This window comes from Centruroides vittatus, unplaced genomic scaffold (genome assembly GCF_030686945.1).
Source record: "Centruroides vittatus isolate TY-2023 unplaced genomic scaffold, ASM3068694v2 scaffold_1172, whole genome shotgun sequence".
NCBI lineage: Eukaryota > Metazoa > Arthropoda > Arachnida > Scorpiones > Buthidae > Centruroides > Centruroides vittatus.
In genome coordinates, this window is record NW_027122672.1 from 444,420 (window position 1) to 467,239 (window position 22,820).

Consider the following 22,820-nt stretch of genomic DNA (forward strand, 5'->3'; position numbering starts at 1 on the left):
ACCACATAGTCGCCTCATTGTGGGTCTGGCCGAACCCATAATGGACCTGTTAAAAGAGGTCTTCTAAGTTAAATAAATTGCATCAAAAATTCTGCCCTGTAGACCTTCTTAGTGCACACAGAGAGAAAAGAGTCTAAAAAAATGAAAACCATAATTTATAAACATAATTTCTAGCATCCAAGAGCGATATTTTATTTCATATTACATTCGCATTTAATTAACTTTAATCTCCGACGAACAAATTACATTCTTATAATTAATCTAGTTTAAATTTTTTCCAAAATAATTGTTTTTTTTTTTTTTTAGTCGTCTACAATTTTCGCCTTCAGGTGGCGTAGTGCAGATCCTCCGATGCAGTTTAGTGGCGTAGGCATGAGACGGAGAGAGGTCTTATAACTAACGCTCGCGACATCCTTACATTTGATTCTATGCGATGGTGGTTGATGGTCGTTTTTCTTATTAAATAACAATCACGAGAAAACTATGGATGATGCATCGTTAAAAATTCTGCAGACGGGAAACGAAGAAGAATGTGGCAAGGTTTTAAGCGATTTTGTTAAACAGGTATACATTTTAAATATAATATAAGGTTTAAATCAATATTTTATGAATATTTAAATCGGGATTTAATGGATTTTTTTCCTTTGCCGAAACTTTGATGACATTTCAGTAAATGTCAGCAAGCATCCGACTCCAGATTATAAATACACATCACTTTGATCATGCAAATCTGCATTGATATGATGTAAAATTTAAATATTTTCTTTCATATTTTAATTGCAATTATTTTAAATTTGTTAACAGAATGTATTCCTCCTACATCATGCATATTCATGATCCTGTTGTGATGTGGAAGGAAGGGCATGCATTCATCATGAAGAGAATACGAAGATTATAATTCAAAATATTGTTTTTTTAAAAAATATTTATGTAATATTCATTCGTCAGTACGAGTACGTGTTAAGGTCTCATTCGGAGCTTGAATCAAGCCTAATGGGCTCGGTTTGAGCTCCGAATGAGACCTTAACGCATACTCGTACCGGCAAAAAAGTCAAAGGAACTGTACCTCTACCTGTGACCTTTTGCCAGATGTAGCCCCCTCAAAATTACTCTGTGTGACATATTCCTATGCTTTTTTTTTTCTATCTCCAAACCCCCCATTTGACTTTTATACTTTGTACGAGGGGGTCGAAAACCCTCATTCGGAGCTTGAATTGTATCTTCTAATGTATACGGTAATAAGTTAATTATGTTTGTTAGATTGTGTTTTATTTTAGATTCGGTAATAATAGTTTTTTGTAGAACTACTAGAATCTTCTAGTATGTAAGTATATAAAATTATTATTAAAGCTGGAACTATTCTTTAAATTCCCACTGACCTTGCATACCTTTCTAGCATGAAACTTAATGTAAAAACAGATGTCAGCCTCGTTTGTTTTTGTTGATGTATAACTGTGTATATAATCCCAACCTATTAACTAGTTGGGGTTATATGGTTTTATATATATACTAGCAGACCAAGCCACGCGTTGTTGTGGCTCAAAATGTATCTATTATAAATGTATAACACTTCCTTCATGGGGGAATTTCAAAATATCCTTTCTTAGTGTACACTCTCTCGACATACCTTATTAAAACGCAAAAAACCACATCTAAAATAGTATAATAGAAGCCGAGTTCTTCACGGTAAGCCTTAATCCTGTCCATCTCCCCCCAGTGGGGGAATTTCGACATGTATATTATATAAAAACACGTGCGTATTTGAATGCAATGTTGTGTCAAAATTTCAAAGGAATTGGTAGGAACAAACGAATGTTATATTTTATTTATATAGATAGATAGAAAATGATCTGCTTTAGTCCATTCTCACAGAAAGGCATAATGCCTCACAGAAAAGCAAACTTAGGTCGTCGGAGTTAGCGCCATCTGTTGGACATAAAAGCCTTAATCCTAGATGATATCTTTTAATTTATATGAATGTTTAATGGAATAATATATAGCCTATGTCCACCCTGAAGGTCCATTCTAAATATCGGTGAAAGAATTTTTGAAATCGGATGAGTAGATTCGGAGATTACCTGTTACAAACCAAACTTAGTTACCTCTTTATATATTAGTATAGATATATATAACCAAAATACACCAAAAATAAAGCAAATAAGCATTGAAATGTACAAGCGATGTCTTTATGGTAAGAGCAAGAGATGACTTGGGTGTATGACAGATGTCATTTATGCAGCAAACACGCATTATCACTGTGCAAGCAGTTCAAACCGCAAAACATTGTTCAAACTCTGGGTTGAATTTCTTTCGAAGTTAGTCATTTGAATTATGAGGTATAACTGTATTAGTATTTATCATTTATCCTAGGCCTAATATGCCAGGTGAATGTAATTAAAGTATTTCCTATTCACTGCTGTCTACAGAGAGATTTAGCAGTCAAAATGCAACCAAATCTGGTATGGCGACATTTCAAGACATGCAGGAGACATTTCCATAATAAACAAAAATGAATTAGTGCCACAATTACCACTATGGTACAAGTACTTTTGATGCTGCAAGCACTGAAAAGTAGTTTTCTTTGAATAAGAATGTATTGATACTGATTTGTGGGTATAAAAGTGGTTACAATAATTGAATGTCATTCTGCTACAGTGATCACCACCTTGTTGGAATGTGCATTTTGTATAAAGTTGTTTTATGAAAACACAAATGTGGATGCACTTCAGTAATTTTGCTATTAAAAGAATTACAACAAGCCTTCACAAGCTCTCCGGAACAGAAGGATCATTCATTTCTAGGAAACAGGACATCTGGGAGTTGACCAGGTTGAGGATTCAAGCCTAGTACTTCTCAAGTTGTTGAAGAAGTTATGACAACTGTTGTTGAACAATCAATGAATAGGGCACATGCAGTATTACAGCAGTTTGGCGTAATCTATGGCAGGGGTGGCCAACTTTCGTTCACATAAGATCTACTTTTTATCGTAAAAATGTGTCGCGATCGACTTGTTGTCATAGGCATAGTCTAAGTGGGGAGGGGGAAGTGTGAAATACATACTATGTTTATACACTGTTTCAGTACGAAGTGCACTCACTGCTTATGAGTCGAGTCATAACTGCATGCATACAGTTGCATTCGGTTACAAATATAATACATTAAGTGAAGACATCGCTAGCGATCGACTAAAATTGGCTTGGCGATTGACTTGTTGGCCACCCCTGATCTATGGCACTGTGTGGAAGGTGCTAGTGAAAGTTGGTGCATTGGTATTCATATAAGATTAGTCATAACCAGCAATTGCCTGCTACTGACTGAAAAACTCAATTGACCTTTGCATTGGTCTTTGATGCCTGAATGGAAGTGGCTGTGTCATGGACACAAGATCCTGTAAAGTAACAAGACACATGTTTATCTCTGTAACAGGGAATACCAGTAACTGTTGAATCTGACCATAGAAAAACCTCATGTTTTCCAGCAGATTTTACTGCCCTAGCATAAAGTTATATTCTGGTGTGGATTCACAACTACATTTCTCCTGGGACTATTTTTCCTCGATGAAGCTAGTCCCAACGAGTCTGTGATATACTATGTAATGACCCCGAGATTCTGAGAGATGTTTAAACATGTTTGTTGCACCCAATTGCACAGAAGTGATTGATCAGTTAAAAATCCAAATAACTCATAGAAATGCTTTTATCCATTTAAAATTGGTCATTATCAGGTAATTTACATTGAATGCAGAAGTGAACAAAATTCGTTAAACAGAACATACTTCAAATAAAAAACTTTCAGTAGCAAAAGTTCTGCACGTGCACTGTAAAAGAATCTCATAATTTTTCACTGGGTTATGAAAAATTATACAATCAATAATTTAGAAGGAAGAATTACATCACAAGCTAGAACCATGCTTTCCATGTTGCCGTTAAGGAATCCATCTCCTCAAAACTATAATCTTTTGACTCATGGCCATTCTGTACAGTACATTTCCACACATTCCAGATATTTAAGAGCTGTGGGGTTCAAAGCAATAATCTTGCTCGTACAAGTATGCTTTCATCCTCTACGTAAGCAGCAAGTGCTGTGTTGAAAAGCTTTTTACTGATAATACATGTTTTGATCCTTACCAAGGGCTCCGTGGTGGCTCCAACATGCACCAAGACGGTCTAATCTGGGATCCATTAGTGATATGTCTACATTCTTGGTGAGAACCTTTACTTCACAGTGTCTCTGCCATTCCTAATTATAGAGAAAATTGATGGACAAATAATGAAATAATGTTGATATTTGTAATATTTTGACAAAGTGCTAGAAGATACGAAATCTCAGTATGATAATTATTCGCTTGTTTGATGAGAAATTGCATATATTTGACAACTGAATATATGTTTATAGCAAGTAGATGCAGTTGTGCAATTGAACTCTTGTAGTTTGTAATAAAACTTAGTTTCTGAAGTTTTCCATGCTCTATTTTATTACGGAAAAGTATATTAATTTATAATCCTTTTAATTATATTCTACGATCCATTTGATTAAAAAAGTGAATTATTAAATACTGTATATATTAATATATGCAAATTATTAGTAGATAACATTATATATAAGAAAATATAAAGTGCAATTGTAGCATAACTGATTATTTACTGTTTGAAAGAAAAATGATTATAATTAGTTGACAGTATTGATTGTTGTTACAAAAAAAACTGTTATAATTAATGCTTCCAATGTAACATAAAGATATATATGTAAATACTTTAATATAATTACATATATTAATAATTTACCCATTAAAATGAAGTGAAGATTCTTCTTTAAAACAATGAACAGTGTTTTAAATAAATAAAAAAATATTTTTAACTATGAAACTTTTAAATTTTAATCTGCTATTTTTCCAAATTTCTTACTTTTCTTCAAAGTTAATTGACCAGATGTTGATTTCCTTGAATTAACATTGATAATCACTAAGATTAAAATAAAGATGTGGCCTAAATTTGGCCAATTTTTCCAGATTTATCACACCTTGTAGGCCAAGTAATGAACCGATCTCCGATTCCATTTTCATCACTTGACTTACAAGGTTGATAAATCTGGAAAAATTGGCCAAATTTAGGCCACTTCAAGATACATTAATCACAGACAAGACACTTAAAATAAAGTTAGCAAAATTTTTTCAGTTGATATGTCATCAATATTGAAGGTGCTTTATTTCAGACCATGGTAAAATACAACATTGGTGAAAACAAATTTCTAAAAAAGAATTTCCATTTTAACAAAATTTATATGATAATGTGTTTGTCCATATTTCTCATGTGTGGTATTATTCTTATATGAAAAACACAATTTCATGTAAAAATGACAGTCTTCTAATGGTATTTACTGTCGTGAGTCTCCAATAGCTACCACGCATGAATAAGCATGGGTAATTTTGACCCATGCAAATGAATAAGCACCTGGTTGAGGTAGGTGCATATTTATTTGCCGAGGTTAAAATCTCTGGTGGTTATTCAAGACAGGCATCTAATCAGGGAAATATAATAGTAGCATTTATAAGATGTTTTGAAACATTTTATATATATATATATTTACTCTTTCAACCCTGCGGGCACTAAGAGGATCGTTTTAGCAAGCCCATTATGGATTCAGCCAGGCCCACAAGTGGGATGGTAAGGAACAGGTCCCAACATATCCAGACAAATCTCCTCGCAAAAAATTGCTGTTGTTTATCAACCATCTAGATTTTATCCTGGGTCTCCCAGAGCAGTCAGCTGCCACCTTAGCTGCTTGGCCATTTATCTAGCTTGAATGTAATTTATATTTAGATAAGTTCGAGAGAAAATTGAGCCTAATTAGTCTATACTATATTTGGGATCATGTTTAATAATTCATCATGATATTCTATAGTTTAGCAGGAATGAGAATATTTATAGTAAAAATTTCTCAATGGCACTATCTATTTTTACGAAACATTTTAAAACAAAGACAGAAAATATGTCTTTTTTTTTTTTGCTTTGTTGTACTTCACATAATTGTATTATGTAATTAAACTGACCTCATTTTTGAGAAAGTCATGCTAATTATTTTAGGTTTTATTTTATCCTATTAATGTTAATATGTAATTATTAATGTGCTATTTACAATGTAGACATAAAAAATGTTTTCTTCAAGTCAAACTATTTTTTATGTTTTTTTGTATGCCTCACTTTAGGTTACAGAATATGCTCTGAGTACACAGATACCATTGTTGAAAATATTTAAAAATAGACTATTTTGACTTCTCCATGAAAGACCAATTGCTATTTTTAAGTTTAAATATTATGGAAATGATTTAGTTATGTATTATTGGAGAATTTACTTATATTTTTATTACATACGAGCATATGTTTACATTTGATATGAATAGTTTCATGAGGTAATCAAAAAATCCAGAATATTTTCTGTATTTTTTAAGAAAGATTAGAAAGCAATAAATTGAAAAATATTTCAGAAAGTTGTGAATATATTAATGAGGACAATTAAGAAACAGCTGATTTATATTTGGCCTAATAATATGGTATTACGTAATAAGCCAACAACTATTGAATTTTATCAGGCTGTTATATTGCGGTTATTTTGAATTAATGACTAAATAATTTGTCAATGGAGGGAGGCGTTAGCTGCCATTTCTAATTAGATTTAATAATAATAATTAAATTAAATAATTTAGAAAATTTTGGAAGAAACGAATTGCTTCGGACCAATTCTTTTCTTCCAGAAGTGTAATAAATCTTAAACCTAATAAGAGATGATGCCTAATGCCTCCCTCTAGTTACAAATTATTTAGTAATTAATTTAAAATAATCACAATATAATAGCTCGATGTAATCCGATAATTATTGGCTTATTATGTGTGTACTGTATATCAGGTTCATAGTTGTTGGGTTATGTAAATATGGTATTAAGTAGAACGGGATAAATCAGCTATTTTCAATATTATATTATCTTTGAATCGAAAGAGAAAGACTGCTTGCCTAATTTATAAGTTATTAATTGAGGTTAATATAAATCAAAAACCACAGTTTAAGGAGCCGCAGATGGTTCATATAACAGTCGTATGGCCATTAGTGATTAGTGTGGCATCTCACCACTTTTGGAACCTGGGATCAAACCTGAATGGGTCAAAAATCTGGAATTTTTGGGGGGTGGTTTATTTCTCACTACCCGGCCACTTCATTTTAGGCCCGGCCAAACCCATAATGGGCTGGCTAAAGTAGCCCTATTTAGTGCTCACAGAGCAGAAAGAGTTTAAAAAAATACTCAAAATGTTACCAAATTTCATTAGTTATTAACTAAACAGTTGATGATAGAAAAAAAACAACACAGGTTAAATATTTAAGTCAACACAAACATTGTATGTACAGTAGATCCTTGATTTTATGATCAAATGAATTTTTGGAGCACTTACATCCTGTTTCAATGTCATAAATTGAAACAGGATGTAAGAAGACAAATATGTTACATAATCTAATACAGTAGACTCTGTATTACATTACATAACAATTTATGATAATGAACAATTTCATTTTGATTTAAGAACTAGCCGATTTCATGTAATATTGCTTCAATCATCTGTTGAAAAAAAATCTTAATATTTATAAATGAAAGAATTATTGCTGATATATCAGAAATAGTAGACAGATTAATCCATAATAATATATAAAAATTAATATTTTTAAGTATTATGATTTTTTTTTCTTTTACTCTCTTTTTTCAGCCCTGTGGAAACTAAAAACTAAGAGGGCCTTTGTAATCATAACCATGATAGGTTTGGTTAGGCTACAGTGACGACAACCAGGTGGGGAAGGACAGGCCCCCTGACATATGCTAGACAGTCCTCCCACAAAACTTTCTGGGTTTGCTTGCAAGATCTCCAGACTTGAATCAATGCAATTTTTGGCTCTGGGGCTATCTCAAAGACTTGGTCTACCATCATCCTGTGACATTGATGTTAGACCTTAATGACAGCGTAGCATGCCTTGTGCCTAACATTTTAAGGCATATACTTCTTGCAATAATTGAACATGCTGCTTTATGCTTTCAGATTGTAGCAGACAATGGTGGCCATCGTGTTTAGAACGTGTTTTGTTCACATTAGGCAGATAACTTATGTAGCACATTGTTATGTTCTGTATAAAGCTATAACATGCCTTCTAGAAACTAACTTTTTTGATCTAGAAAAACTCATAAATTCATTAAGGCATTTCCAAACTCATGTCTTTAGCCAGCTGGGAAGTGTCTCCCAGCTGGCTACAGCAAAAATAAAAGTTTAATTTGGAACACCCTGTATATAGAATATACAGTGTATATCAAATATATTTAAATATGTCTGATCTATCAAAACTAATAAAGCATATTATTTAGTTTTGAAAGTATATATACATTTTATTAGTACAGTAGACAAAGTGTGTCCAAAAGGGCAGACTTTGTCTTCAATGTTATATATATATAGTACAGTAGACTCGTGATCTCTGGTATTATATGGCCTAATCAGACATATCATAAAGTTTTTTTTAAATAGACAATTACAAAATACATTGAAGTGTTGAAAATTTGGACCTATTGGGGCCTGTTTGGATTTTCAAATATACTTGTACATTGGCATTTTAAGCACTGTAAACTCCAAATATGATGTAATTCATGTTTGGGTGTTCTAAGTTCAAGCTAATATTTTACAAGGAATGTAAGGATGCTTACAAAGATTCAAAATATAACTTATAGGATCACTATAATTAAACAAGAAATACACTAATCATAATTTCAAAATTTAAATAATTAAGAATTCCAAATGAATTCCATCTAGCAATGAATTGAACCTTTAAAGAAATTTCAGGATAATCAATTGCAACCTCTAACATTGGAGTACTCCTACGGGTCCCATTTTACAGGTACTCCTATGCCCAATAACGTTGTATCACTAAGTGGGAATGCTCACAACACGCACCGCATAGTTCTAGATTATAACCACAACATGAAAAGCTTATATAGAGAGATTGCCCATCACAGAGGGGATAGATTAGCTTACGGGCATGTTCCCACTATTTATAACATCCTTAGAAACGGAAAGGACAACACCGACATGGGTCCCTGGCATTTATAAGATCACGCTGAGAAACAATAGATTCCAGCGTGATCTTGAATACATCGGCACCGCCACACGATCTCTCAAAGTAAGACTGGCTGAACACAAGTATGATATCAGTAAAGGAAAATACAACACTGCCCTAGCCAGGTATGCCACAGACAATGACATTCAAGTCCATCTAGACCAAGCTTCCATCATAAGACAATCTAAACATGATGACCAAATAAGAACACCGGATGCTCTCGAATATTTAAATCCGTAAAGATCGGCCGTTGCATTAATTTCAAAGAGGAAGGACAAGTATCTTATGCATGGCAATCTTACACCTAAGGGAGCAGTCGAATTAAAAATTATTTTGAAGAAATTTAAATTCGATTTAATCGATTTAAAATATTATTTTAAATTTTTAAGAGAATTAGTTAAAAAATTCTAGTTTATACGTTTTTAAAAACATTTCAATTTCCACATTCCAATTTAATGAATCCTGAGGAAGAAAGTGATCTGGCTTAGAATTAGATGGTAGATAAGTAGGTGTTAGAAATTGGCCTAGAGGTACTTCTAGGCCCAAATTACTTGACATTTAATTATTAAATAGCAGTATTATAATAGTCTGATGTAATCTGGAAATCATTTGGCATTAATCTAAAAATTGGGTTAATAGATGTTTACGTTGTTTTGGTTGTTGGCTGGTGTGTTTAATATGTAGTTTAAAGTTTATGTTTAAGATAAAACATAATTTATGACATTGATTCTATGGAAAATTAGAATTTATTTTATGTACTGAAACAGTGTACAGAATCCTCTTAATAAACACTTCATTCAAAAGCCTTAAATTGTATTCATTGATTGAAGTATTCATTATATCATTTCAAGCTACTAAGTGGTTTTTTAACCTTAAGTATTCACTTTTAATGTGGAGTATATATAGAATACTCCACATTAAAAGATTTAATTTATAAAAACAAAAATTAAATGCGGCGTATTTTATAATTGCTCGGTTTCACAAACTTTCAGGCTTTTATTCGTTGTCGGGAATCCACGGTTTTAAAAAGTTCGGTTTGAAAATTGTGGGTTCCAAAAGCGGAAAACCAAGCATTTGAAATGAATTCTGCCATATATTAAGAGACAAAATTAGAGCATTTAATATAATGTTTTTGAAATTTATACATTATTAAACAGATTGAGTTGAATTAAATACTTTAAAAATGTTCTTGTGATGGGTGAATTTATATTGGTTCCAATCTTTGTGGTTTCTCAATTTTAATATGTATAAATAAACAAATTCACAAACTCAATTATTAATTAAAACTAAACCAAACAAACCATCATATTATTGGTTTACAATAAGGGTAAAGTAGCTTTATTGTAGCCCAGTTATATGGTAATTCATTTGGTTTAGCTTTAATATGTATTTCAACATAATTTTATATGTTAAAATGTTAATTTTACGTTATAAGGGGTTTTGCGAGGCAAGCATCATTCTGGACTAATTAGTTCTAGTAAGAAACTTGGTAAATTAAGCATTAAAACACACTTCTAGGATTGACTAATTTTACAGTTTAAATATTATATTGCTATAGTTATGTACTCCGAGACCTGTCCTTTATTCGTTTTTATTTTCACAACTAGGTGCATTAATAGATACAAGGCATTTTTTACATCATCCTTTATTCCAGAATCTTCTATAGGCCGATATGCGTTTCGGGCAAAGGTCCGCCTCCTCTGTCGGCATGACTTGCGGGATTTTCCTCAGGTGACGTGACACATTCCGTTTTAAAAATTACTTATTTACAGGTAAAAATTGTTTAAAATACCATTACAGTTTAAAATATATCTACAATTTTAAATTACTATTGCAGTGAAGGCTTCGTGGTTTAGTGTTGAACATCGACCAGGGTATACTCTTGACATTTGTGTTATGTTACCCTGGAGTATACCCTGGTCGATGTTCAACACTAAACCACGAAGCCTTCACTGCAATAGTAATTTAAAATTGTAGATATATTTTAAACTGTAATGGTATTTTAAACAATTTTTACCTGTAAATAAGTAATTTTTAAAACGGAATGTGTCATCACCGGAGGAAAATCCCGCAAGTCATGCCGACAGAGGAGGGACCTTTGCCTGAAACGCATATCGGCCTATAGAAGATTCGGAATAAAGGATGATGTAAAAAATGCCTTGTGTCTATTAATGCACCTAGTCATGAAAATAAAAAAGAATATTATATTGCTACTCGAATGAATGTAATTAGTAATTACCTTTTGAAGGAATTGATAAGTGGGGAACAATAGGATTTAATGCTAATTATTGTTTGTTAAATTTGGTGTTTTGTTAGTATAAAAATGTAATTATCACATAAACTAAAAAATTTTTAATTAGAAAATTATTAATTATTTTTTGTATTACTATTTATTTGTTAAATGTTTTATATAATAAAATTCTTTTGTGAATTTCAGAATGGGCAGACGTTTGCGTTTCCCGATTCAGGAATTGAGAAAAAACAGGTAAATAAATCACCTTTGATTTCTCCCAATCAAAAAATTGGATTGAAATTTTAAAATTTAGTTAATTTATTTAGTTTAAATCTGTTAATAAAGTGCATAAATATTCAAAATTTTGTATGAAATTCTTTTAATTCTAATAGAATTTTCTCATCGGTATAAAATATTTCATTAAGACTCTTCATTTATTATAATTGATGTCACATGTTACAAGTGCGTATGTTTCCACAAATTTCTGGAACTGTTTTAATACATCATTACATCGTTGTAATAAATAGATTACTGCAGAAAGATGAAATTCATTTTTCTTGAATTAAATTACGAAATACAATAAATTCTTGCCTTTATGACTTTATTATTAGGCAAACCATCATATTTCAGTAGATTCAGTATAATAAATTAAAGTTGGATTCCTGAAAATAGTTTGAATTACAGTACCATAACAAGATGTCTGACAAAAAAAATTACAGTATTTCATGTAGATGTGATAGGAAATCTATATTATATGAAGACAATTAATAATGTTTTCAATCAAATTTTTCATATTATTACCCATTGGACCCAAGAACAATGCTGTATAGTACATTTTTGGGAATGGTGAGTTTTTATGGAACATCAATGTATAGCACTTTTTCCACAGAAATGGTTGGCTTAATATCCATCTCTAGATGGCATTTGTGTTCAGACACTTGAATGGTTTGAGTGGAACACTGTTGTATAGCAAACAAGATGGCTGACACTGAATATATTCGTATTTCATGTAGTGATCTAAAACAAGCCAATAAGTCAAGAAAACAAAAGATGTCTGAGTGGAAGGATATTAAAAGGAAGTGGCTGATGGACTCTGGACAACCTTACCAAAGCAAAAGAGGTAAATGAGTACCTGGAAAGAACTATCCCTGTCAGTTGAATGGAACAATATTGTATGTTAGGACAATATTATGTACTGTACAGTTGTGCAATGATGTGTATGTCTGTAAACATTATAGTTTACTGCAACCATGGAAGCAGTATGTCATTCTGAGAAAAGGAAGAGCCAACAAAGTTATACAGTTCTGCACCCCTATACAGCTTTTTACTCTTTACAATAGATTACTTGATAATAAAAGGAAAGAAGGAAGATTTGAAGGACTTGTGTCAGTATATGAAACAAGAATACAGAGAATTCTGTGACCATTACTCTCATTTTCAACTGTTCAGTTTATGAGAATTTGCTTGACTATATTACCAATGGAAGTACTGGTACATCAGTAATATGGTCAGTGTACAGATAATGTGTGTTTATTAATAAACTGCAGAACAAAATATTACATTTATTAGGTTATTTATATGCTTTCCCCTTATATTTTTAAAGTTTATAACATTATGTCTCATTACCTCTAATATTTTTTCATCAGTAGTTAACATGCAGTATTTTTCTACAACAGTAAGCTACAACGTTGTTCCTTTGGTACACCCTTTAAAACTATTTTAGTTTGAAACATTCAAAAAGTCTTAATTATGAGTTTATAAGTACTGTGGTGTAGTAATATACTTTTTATCTTGATTTAAAAATTAAATTACTAAAATTAAGGTTTCTGATATATTATTTTTGGCTTCTCTTTTAAAAACCATAAAATGTGCCATACACTAGGCATACCTAGATAATAAGAGTGTTATTAATAACACTTGGCACTTTTAATATCTACAGGCAATAGGTTAGAGAGATTAATTATCTCTTCTTTAAGTTCAGTTTCATCCTTACCATCATTTAATGCTAAATATTTACCAAGAGTACTACAGTTTAAATGTTTTCGGTTAGAAATTTCATATAAAAGTTAAAAATTCTGCAGTATTTATTAGTTTAAAGATACAAATTAATCTTTGGTCTCGCACAAAATACAAGAAACCAAAAAGAATTAAATTTTACAAAAGTAAAATATTAAAACAAGTGAATTTCGTGGCAAAATCTTCTTTAAAACATTACAGCATTTTTAATAAAATTAAGTAGAAAACAAGTAAAATGGCAAGGCCATTTTTGAGACAAGACTATCTCGGAGACTCGCTACTAAGCAGGATTACTTCGACACTCGTGGCGAGTCTCATTCTCATTCTCCAATCTTCTTTGGTATCACTGGTTTTGAGCACAGTCGTTCAAACCTCACTGCCCTTGGCCACAACCACGCGGCATTTTCGGTGAAATTAACTTATCTAATGTCGAAATTTCTTTCCGTTGCTTGTTGCCATGATTGGGTTTTTGTCGATACCTAACGAAAATTTCCTGTTTCTGAAAAAAATAATCATTGCTATTGTATCATCTGAAATTATTTTTTTATTTTGCACAAACAAAATAAATATATTAATAAATGTAAAAACAAAAAAAAAATTTTATTTCAGAAGTTAGTTTTAATATAAAATTATATCGATTAGCACCATCTAGTTTGAAAAACGTGCAACGTTTGCATTTCTAACTTCTCAATGAGCAGCGTATGAACAAATCTCGCACTAGCACCAGTTTGTAGAAAGAGTGTCTCCATTTTGTATTTTATTTTGACTCGGTTCTCAGTCCCCTGACTACCTACAAGTCTGGTATTTTTTGTGTGTGCATGATTTGGGCACCAAATATTCTGTGCCAAATTGTAACTCCTGATATGTACTCCTCCATACCTCTAAGGTGTCCAGCAGTTGACAGCAGCGCGATTTTATAAACTAGACATAGTATTGTTGATAATTTTAATATCAATAATATAATTAATTTCTGATTGTTTTTAAAGTTTGTTTTATTATTATTGCTGGACAAAGGGAATCACTAATTAAACAAAAACAATAAATTGTATTTATTAATTTTTATACTTAATTTACATAATTGGAACAATTCATAAACACCTGCAATCATACTAGGAGGCTGGCTAGTGAGTATAGGGATGCATATCTCAATATTTCAGAGGAATTTATCAATCGCCACTTCTTAAAGATCATACTACTGTATCATACACAAGAAGCTTTCAAACATGCATTAGCGAAGATAATACACAAGCGCACACTCACGTACGACGCCATACTAAGTTTTTATCTTTGCTAACGTACACTTAAACCAGAAGTTATTTAACATTTTAAATTATATACAAATTTTCAGTTTAACGAATGTAAAACAGAAATTTAAAAAATAAAGCAAAGAGGTAACATCATTATTAGTTTCAATTTCAATTTAGATATTTTGAATTAAATTTAATAAATATAAATTCAAAAATTATTGAAATTATTAGTTAATGTTTGTATAAGATAATAGTCTAACCATCTATCTTTTAGAAAAATTATTTTATATTAATTATTAATAGTTAGCCAAACTCAGAATATTCCAGAAATTAATATGATTATTATAGAATATTCGGACTTGGTTGTATAATGCATATCTACAATTATTTATTAATAGAAATGAACAGAAAAAGCACTATTTTAATTATCTTGCTTTTACTGGCTTCCTAATGCATGGGATATGCGGTAATGTGGGTTATATAGAGGTTTTACTTTTGTTCTTACAATTTTCTGCAGAGTATACAGTATTAATCACGCTACACTTACACACTTTTCCAGCATTAGTTTAACCAAAACAAATGTTTTCGACCCCGTTCAGAGGTCTGACTCGGGTTAAAAATGCATTAAAATACAAATTAAAGAAAATATGTTTGTTTTAATTAAACTTGTGTTGGAATAGTGTGTGAAGTATTGAGTGATTAGTATATTTGTTTTTCTACAAGTCCTTTCTGTATACAGCATTATTGTTTATTGTAGTGATGGTAACCAAAGTTTGAAAAATGCCTAGTTAAGTAACAGATTCAAACTTATTAGCTTTGAAAATGTTGGCAGTACTTAGTTAACCATGCTATCTCTTGGAAATTGTGCTAAAAATTAAATTAAATCAGAATTTAGCATTGATTTATAAAATGTCTAGGTAATTTAAGCGTGGTGTAAAATCAGTAATTGTTTTAAAACAATACAGTAAGTGTTATTGTAAAGTCGAGATGTTGGAAATTGAAGAAATGAGAGATCGCTTTTTGATGATTGAATTGTTTAGGCTTTTATAAATTGGTATTAAATTCTAAATTGTATTAAATTATTGTCAGATGAATGCCAAATCATTGCCAGATTATTTCGGGCTGTACTAATGCTACTACAGTATTTAATAATTAAATGCCAAGTAATTTGTCCTAGAGGTATTAAGTATTAGTTATAATTTTAAATTTATCAAAATATGGCACCTAATGCCTACCTCTAGACCAAATTGACATTTAATTATTAAATAGTAGCATTATTATAACCTGTTGGCTTTGTTCCTCCGATTGAGCAACCTCTGGTGTTTGTCAAAGTGTCCAGTGTGACATAGATAGGATTCCAAGGCCTTGATGTGGCAGCATGGGGTTGTAAGTGTGGAGGGCCAGTAGATCAAGGTTGATCTCTGATGAGGGACAGGCAAATTGCAAGTGTGGATTTGAGAGCAAAGTAAGCCTGATTGTAGTGTCGGCATGTGAGCCAGAAGTGGTTGGTGGTTTCAATGGCATAGGGAGACAGGATCTGGAGTAAAGGAAATAGTTCAGAGGTGCGGTGTTGGTATGAAAGTGGCACAAGAGTGTCTTGGCCTGTCTAGTGGAGGTGGAGGCGTGGTCATAAGGCCATGGTTGAAATGGCTGGATTTGCACTTGTCCTTTGTGTTGCAGTGAGACCGACCAAGACACGAGGAGGTCTTGGTGGCACTTATCACAGATGTATACGGAAATTCCTGGGGGAGGTGGTTCTCCAGAGGGAGCCAGTGGGGCAGCCTTGAAGGCTATGGATCAATACCTGCATGGCTGAGAGTCACTGTTGGTGTATAGGTGGTTATGGATGTAGCAATGCCAATCAGGAGGGGGTAGGAAAGGGCAATGTTGAAGGTCCAGAAGGACTTACCGTCTGTGAAAATTACAGTAGGGTGTCTCGGTATTTTCCCGTCTGGAGTGCCTTGTGGATGGCCAGTACTATGGCCATGTAAACACTACAGCTGGGGTCAATGTTAAAGACATCTGCAATGTTAAACTCTGGGATGACTACCCCTGTGGGGTGCATGGAGATTTTCAACACATCTGTGCTCAGGAGAAGCCACCTCAGCCAGTTGACTGTCATTACTTGGAATATGACTGTGAGAGCGGGAGGATAATGGCCGCCCCACAAACTCATCTAATGGGATTCGATGTGTGATACTGGAGAGGGGCGAGTAAACTCTGGCAGTAGATCTGGGAAGCAGGGATGTCTGCTCTCTGAAGGATAATCAGCATCTAGTACATGCTTGGCATTTGATGATTCTTCCACTCGTAGAAACCTAGGCTAGACACTGCCCGAATGATGGAGTAGAGCAGGCTGTAAGAGCACGTACATAATTTTTAAGTTTATTGCATAAGTGTTGAGTCAATTAAATTTTAGGTTGGGTTTCTTAAAGATTATATTATTCATTACCAACTTATGATTCACAAACCAATTACCCAGTGTGAATAGTTTTTATCAGTAATAGTTTTTATTTTCCTATATGTGAATTGTCTTTCGTATTTATCTTTTATATGCAATTAAAGATTTTAAATATTGCAAATTAATAAAAATATAATCTTAATTTTCCTCGCAGCAGTTTATCAACGAAATATTTAAATTTTTGAGATCTTCGAGCTCTCAGAATCACTGCGTATGCCTTCAAGCGACACGAATTTTAACTAGAGATAAAGTAGGTCTCGATCAACTGTTCACTCAAGAGCATATAAACACATTGATTTATCTTGCTGGCTTGGTTATTGATGGAGAAGAAATTCTTGAACAATCCCAGAATCAAAATATTCCAGGTATTAAGAAGATTAAAATTCTTAACTAATTAAGTATAATTAAAATATATATATTGAAGATACAAAATTGTCTTTGTCTTCTGTTTTCAGTATATATACTACAATATATATATATATACTTTTAATGTAAAATACCATTGATCAATCTTTAATTTTGATCAACTAAATTTTATTAGTTTTCAATTATATATATAAATTTAATTAGTAATTTCTACACAGCATTTTCCAAAAAGAATGGTACTATTTGGAATTATTGTAATTATGTTAAATATTATTCGAGAATGTCATGCTATATATTAAACATTGGAAAACTGTCCAAGTTTCACATATGCCTCATTACGATTTCTTCATGTGTGCACCTTGTGTCAGAAAACACACGTCTCAGATTCTTCATACATTCTCTATGGTATATCCATTGTCACTCCTCCTGCAGCAGCTCCAATTCTATAGTTTCTGCAGATTCCTTGTGTTGCACAGTAATGAGTGATTCCAATTTTGTGGACTGCCAAACACATGACACCTTTTCTGTTGCAGTGTTGTCATTTTTGTGTACGGCACTTCCTAGAGATGGTAGACAAGACATTTGAATGCAGATAGGAGATGAAACTTGGACAGTTACTTTATCCATTGATGTACGTCATAAACTTCTTGGATTAACATAATTACAGCAATTTAGAATGGTAGCATTAATTTTGGAAGACTCTGTACATAAAAAAAAAACATTATCATAATAAAACTTAATAATAATAATAATGTTATATAATGCTTCAGTGCTTACTTCCTAAGAATAATTCTCATAAAACTAATAAATATAAACTTCAGTATCCCCATTCACACAGACTGGTCTACATTATTTAAGAATTATACCGTAAATCTTGACTATCATTATCGTCTGTTAATGTATTCAACCTTTAAATAAGATCAAAAACTTTGTTGCATAATATAACTTTGTTTGCCGGAGTAAAAGTTTATAGTTTAATTCTTCAACTTCACTATTCCAGAGTGAGATTTGAATCTGCAATATCACAAACAAGTAATTATGCTTTAATTAATGCACAATGGACCTTTTAGGTTGAAGTGCTTTCAGCTTTGTCTCAATGTACACAATGCCTTAATAAACTCTTTTCTTGGATTTACTAGATTTGATAATAAAATCATGTAAAATATAAAATACACTTAGCTTGTGTTTCAATGTTAATATTCTTATCAATAAACAACACAGTGAATAATGTTACAATATGAGTTACATTTTATAAGAAATATGAACAGAAATTGTAATTTTTACTTATAAGATTTTAATAAATATAACATCAAACAAAATTTAAAACATTATGGCAATTGATCAAATTTGCCATGGTCCTTTTACTTTCCCTTGGGTTTTTGTGAGGAATGACACAAAATATATTGTTTGAAAGTATCATTTTCATATTTTCTGATATTATTTTATATTATTGATTTTCAAGCCCCATAAACATCGTCATTTCAGGAGAAATTAATCATCATCATCAATTTTCTTTTAAATAATAACGAATGAATACTAATGTGAGCTGTACTATAGATTGCCACCCATGGAATTTCGGGGCTTTTAGTATATATTTGAACTCGGGACCGAGATGAGTTCAACGATACTCTGCTTTTGGACCGGAGAAGAAAATTAAGAAAGTTATAATATTTACGATTTCTTGCTTTTCACAGTGCATTCCACGTCATTTCAGATTTTTTTGCCGCCTAGCGGTGATAGTCATCTCCTGGAGGAATAGGTCATGTTTGTTGGACGAGCCGCGATAGTGGCGTGTAGTACTAGCCAACCGCGAGCGATAGCGAGTGTGTCGGCGGCTGAGGGGCCTAAGGCCCCAAGATGGAGGAGCAAGGGTGTGCTTAAAGGACTTAACTCCAACTGCAGACAATCAGTGTGCTCGTGGATCAACATCTGCCTCTGTTGAAGGTATATATAGCCGACTTGCCGGACTGCCTGCCCCTCAGTTCAGAAATATACTGTCTCGAAATTCCATAGGTGGTAATCTATAGTATCCCCTTAATGTGTTATGCAATATCCATTCATAAATATTATTTTCTAAATTTAAGCTTGAAATATGTATTTCCATTCTTATTATTGCTAAAATTTGAGTAAATTAATGAATTTAGTAATAATAATAATCTTAGTTTTTTATTAATTATTTTATAATTAATTATAAATAAAAGAGGCATTATTTTAATGAAATTTTATTTTACAGTTATTGTTGAAGCTCAGAAATGTTTATGCAACCTGATTTACAATTGCAGATCTGCCCAGAGAATATGCAGGTAAGTGACTATAAATTTATAGTTTTGTTTTCTTCGGGTCTCTTTTCCTCTTGTAAATTTCTTATTGGCTTTAACAAAAGGATATTAATAAATTTAAATAGTCATACAATTGTCTATTGATGTTAAATAATATAAAAAAAAAATAATTAAAACTTTAAATATTACATTAGAAATTTATTTATGTACATACTTTAAAGGAAGGAGGTAATAAATTAAATTCAACATTTAGTTTTAAAACTTTATTATTAAATAAAAGTTCATATGAATTATTTTATAGAAATATATGCAGGAGATTTTGCTTCAAAAGTTCCTTCTTTCAGTATGTGACTTGATAACAATGAGCAGTGTTTTCTATTTCTCACCGCATTTTCATCAAATGCCCAAAATTAGGATTGTCGTTTATTATTTATAGACATGAATCATTTCATTGAGTTTTTTTTCACATGAATTCATTTGTTGCTGGTTTAATTTTATCATTTCTAATGCTATCCCTTAAACTTTGTACATTTGTTCTGCATTAAATTAGTAAGTTCTTTATCAGCATTATTAGGGAACAGGAGCAAATCTTGAACATCTTCCTTATCTGTTACGGTTAATCTTAGATCAAGACAAGTTGCATAATTTCTTTTATGATACTGTTAATTTCAGTGTCGAATCCTTGGAAATCGTTTGCGCATTTGGGAATATGTTCTTGTCGAATAGCTCTCATGTTAGTTACTGTGATTTCTTTCGATGCTTCATCAATGTTTTCAAGAGTATTTTTCATTTTAAAATTTTCTTTAAATCCTATTAAAGATTGTACTTTTGTTGTTTTTCAGTTGACTGACTAAAAGTATTATGTAGGTAATACTCTTGAAGTATTGATATTATTATGAGAGCGCGCAGTGTGGAATATTAGTAGTTCACTCACAATTGAGAAATGTCCCTCTCTGTACTGCAGCAGCTCTTGTAACAGCAACCACCAAGCATGACTTGGAAATCAAGAGAGAACAATTTAAACATTTGGATGTGGACAATATCAATGTGTAACTACATTGAACCAAAACATCTCCGCAAGTGTTATGGTTATGTGCAGAAATGCACAAACTTGTAAATTTGAACTTTTCCTAAATTTTTGCATTGTTTTACTTGAATTTTGCATCATTATTTATTTATTTTTGGATAGTAATTCAAGGTTGAGGTTTTTGGTTTGTAGATGAGACATTTCTATAAACCAAAACTTGAAAAATTTCTGACTAGCCTTAAAAACCTGGCTTTTTAACAGTGTAGTGTGAGATGATGATAAAAAAAATATTGTAAAGGTATCATCCTATTAAAAAAGTTAAAACGGACCTGTCCATTTCAGGTTACTTTAAATCAAACATTTAAGAGTGCGTGTATTACATTTTAATGCACAGTACACAGAATTACATGTTGTGTATAAATAAATAAATTTATAAATCAATATATGGAATTTTTTTACATAACCTTTACTACCGTATTTTCCGGCGTATAAGACGAATTTTTAACCCAAGTACCTGCATGTCATAAGCATTTGAATTAACATTACCATATTGAAATCAAATCTGATTTTGTTTTTTACTTTTATTTGGTGTGCGTTGGAAGAGGGATAGTCTTATACGGCAAGTATATCCCAAACTCTATATTTTAACTGTAAAAGTCAGGAGTCGTCTTATATGCCAGAAAATACGGTATATTGTTTATACAGTAGCCTGTATAGTATTATACTGGAATACTGCTTATACTGTGTAAAAATATATTGGGTAGATAGTACTCTACCCAATATATTTTTATCACTCCTTTTGGCAAGGTCATGTGAAATGATAAGTTTTCCTAAGTTTTAGAGGTGGTCTTATTAAAGAGGTTTTACTGTATATCATATGTAAGAAAGCTGACGTTTTCAATCTAATTGCAGTATGAATGGTTGTGTCGAAGGTATTATGCTGAGACTTCGAACCTATCAAGATTTTCAATTTCCACACGACGTAAAAGTAAGTAAATAAACTTAATAATTAGTTACTGAATTCTATCAGAATACACACAGTTTTTGTATTTCATCCATTTTAACCATAGGAATGGCAATTCTGTTCAGAAAAGTGTACCTCTTGTTGGCTGTCTCCCACCTCAGTATGCTAAAATTGTATAAAATCTGTTTGGAAATGGTTATAATTTTAAAATTTTTCGTTTAATTAAAAATCTGAACATAAATACAAATACTTTATGTATTCTACGTGAATTCTGATCAAATTTGTGATCCAAAGTTTTAATCAATGAATAATATTGAATTATAATGAAAAATAAATTCCATTATTAATTTTTATGTTCTTTTAAACAGTTTTTTGACATGAGAATGCTGTTTTTATTGACTGCTTTATGTGCAGAAATCAGGTATGTTTTCATATCTAATGATAAATATGTATAATTTAATACATTTACAACTCAGATGTTGTTATATACAGAATTTATTTATATATATAACATTAAGAGAAATCCATTTTTAAAAAATGCACATGAAATAAATCATACAAACTGAAAACTATATATGTATAAATATATATATTTCATGGAGAATGAGATAACATTTTGGAGTTCCTTATACAGGGTGTTCGGAAATTCCCATTACAAACTTCTAGGACTTGTAGAAGGGAGTGAGTACATAATATTTTGATTAGGAACCCATGTCTGGAAACGTACCGTTTCCGTTCTATGATGGTTTCAATTCAGATGTTTAACTCTTCCCACTTCTGCTGAGGGAGAGAAAAGTCTCAGATTGTACCAGAACATGCTTCGTACGTACAATGTCTGTAAGAACGTTGGTGGTCGCCACATCAAGCCGCTGTTGTAATGCATCAGTACTGTTCAGTATGTATAGTATGCTGGGTTCTTTTTTGTTTTGGAATAATGTAAACACATAAAGTTTAAGTGTTAATAAAAACAAATGTGCTTAAGTGATAAATGGATGTTTTGTTATGTTTCTTTTCGAATAGTTACCTAATAATTGCACTGCGTCACAGCTAATTCAAATTCCTCAAGCAGAAGTGGATGGGTTCCTAA

The 22,820-nt window shown here is 31.8% G+C and overlaps 1 protein-coding gene across 1 annotated transcript in view; it reads left to right on the forward strand.

The window, feature by feature from the left end:
* Window positions 1-342: 342 nt before the first annotated feature.
* ric8a (ric8 guanine nucleotide exchange factor A) overlaps window positions 343-22,820 on the forward strand; it is a 45,241-nt gene continuing 22,763 nt past the window's right edge. Inside the window, exons 1-6 of the mRNA XM_067284421.1 lie at window positions 343-564; window positions 11,578-11,625; window positions 17,252-17,462; window positions 19,697-19,766; window positions 21,682-21,757; window positions 22,102-22,154. Of these exons, the coding sequence (XP_067140522.1) occupies window positions 484-564; window positions 11,578-11,625; window positions 17,252-17,462; window positions 19,697-19,766; window positions 21,682-21,757; window positions 22,102-22,154 (539 nt within the window). The 5' untranslated portion in view covers window positions 343-483. The remainder of the gene's footprint in view (window positions 565-11,577; window positions 11,626-17,251; window positions 17,463-19,696; window positions 19,767-21,681; window positions 21,758-22,101; window positions 22,155-22,820) is intronic.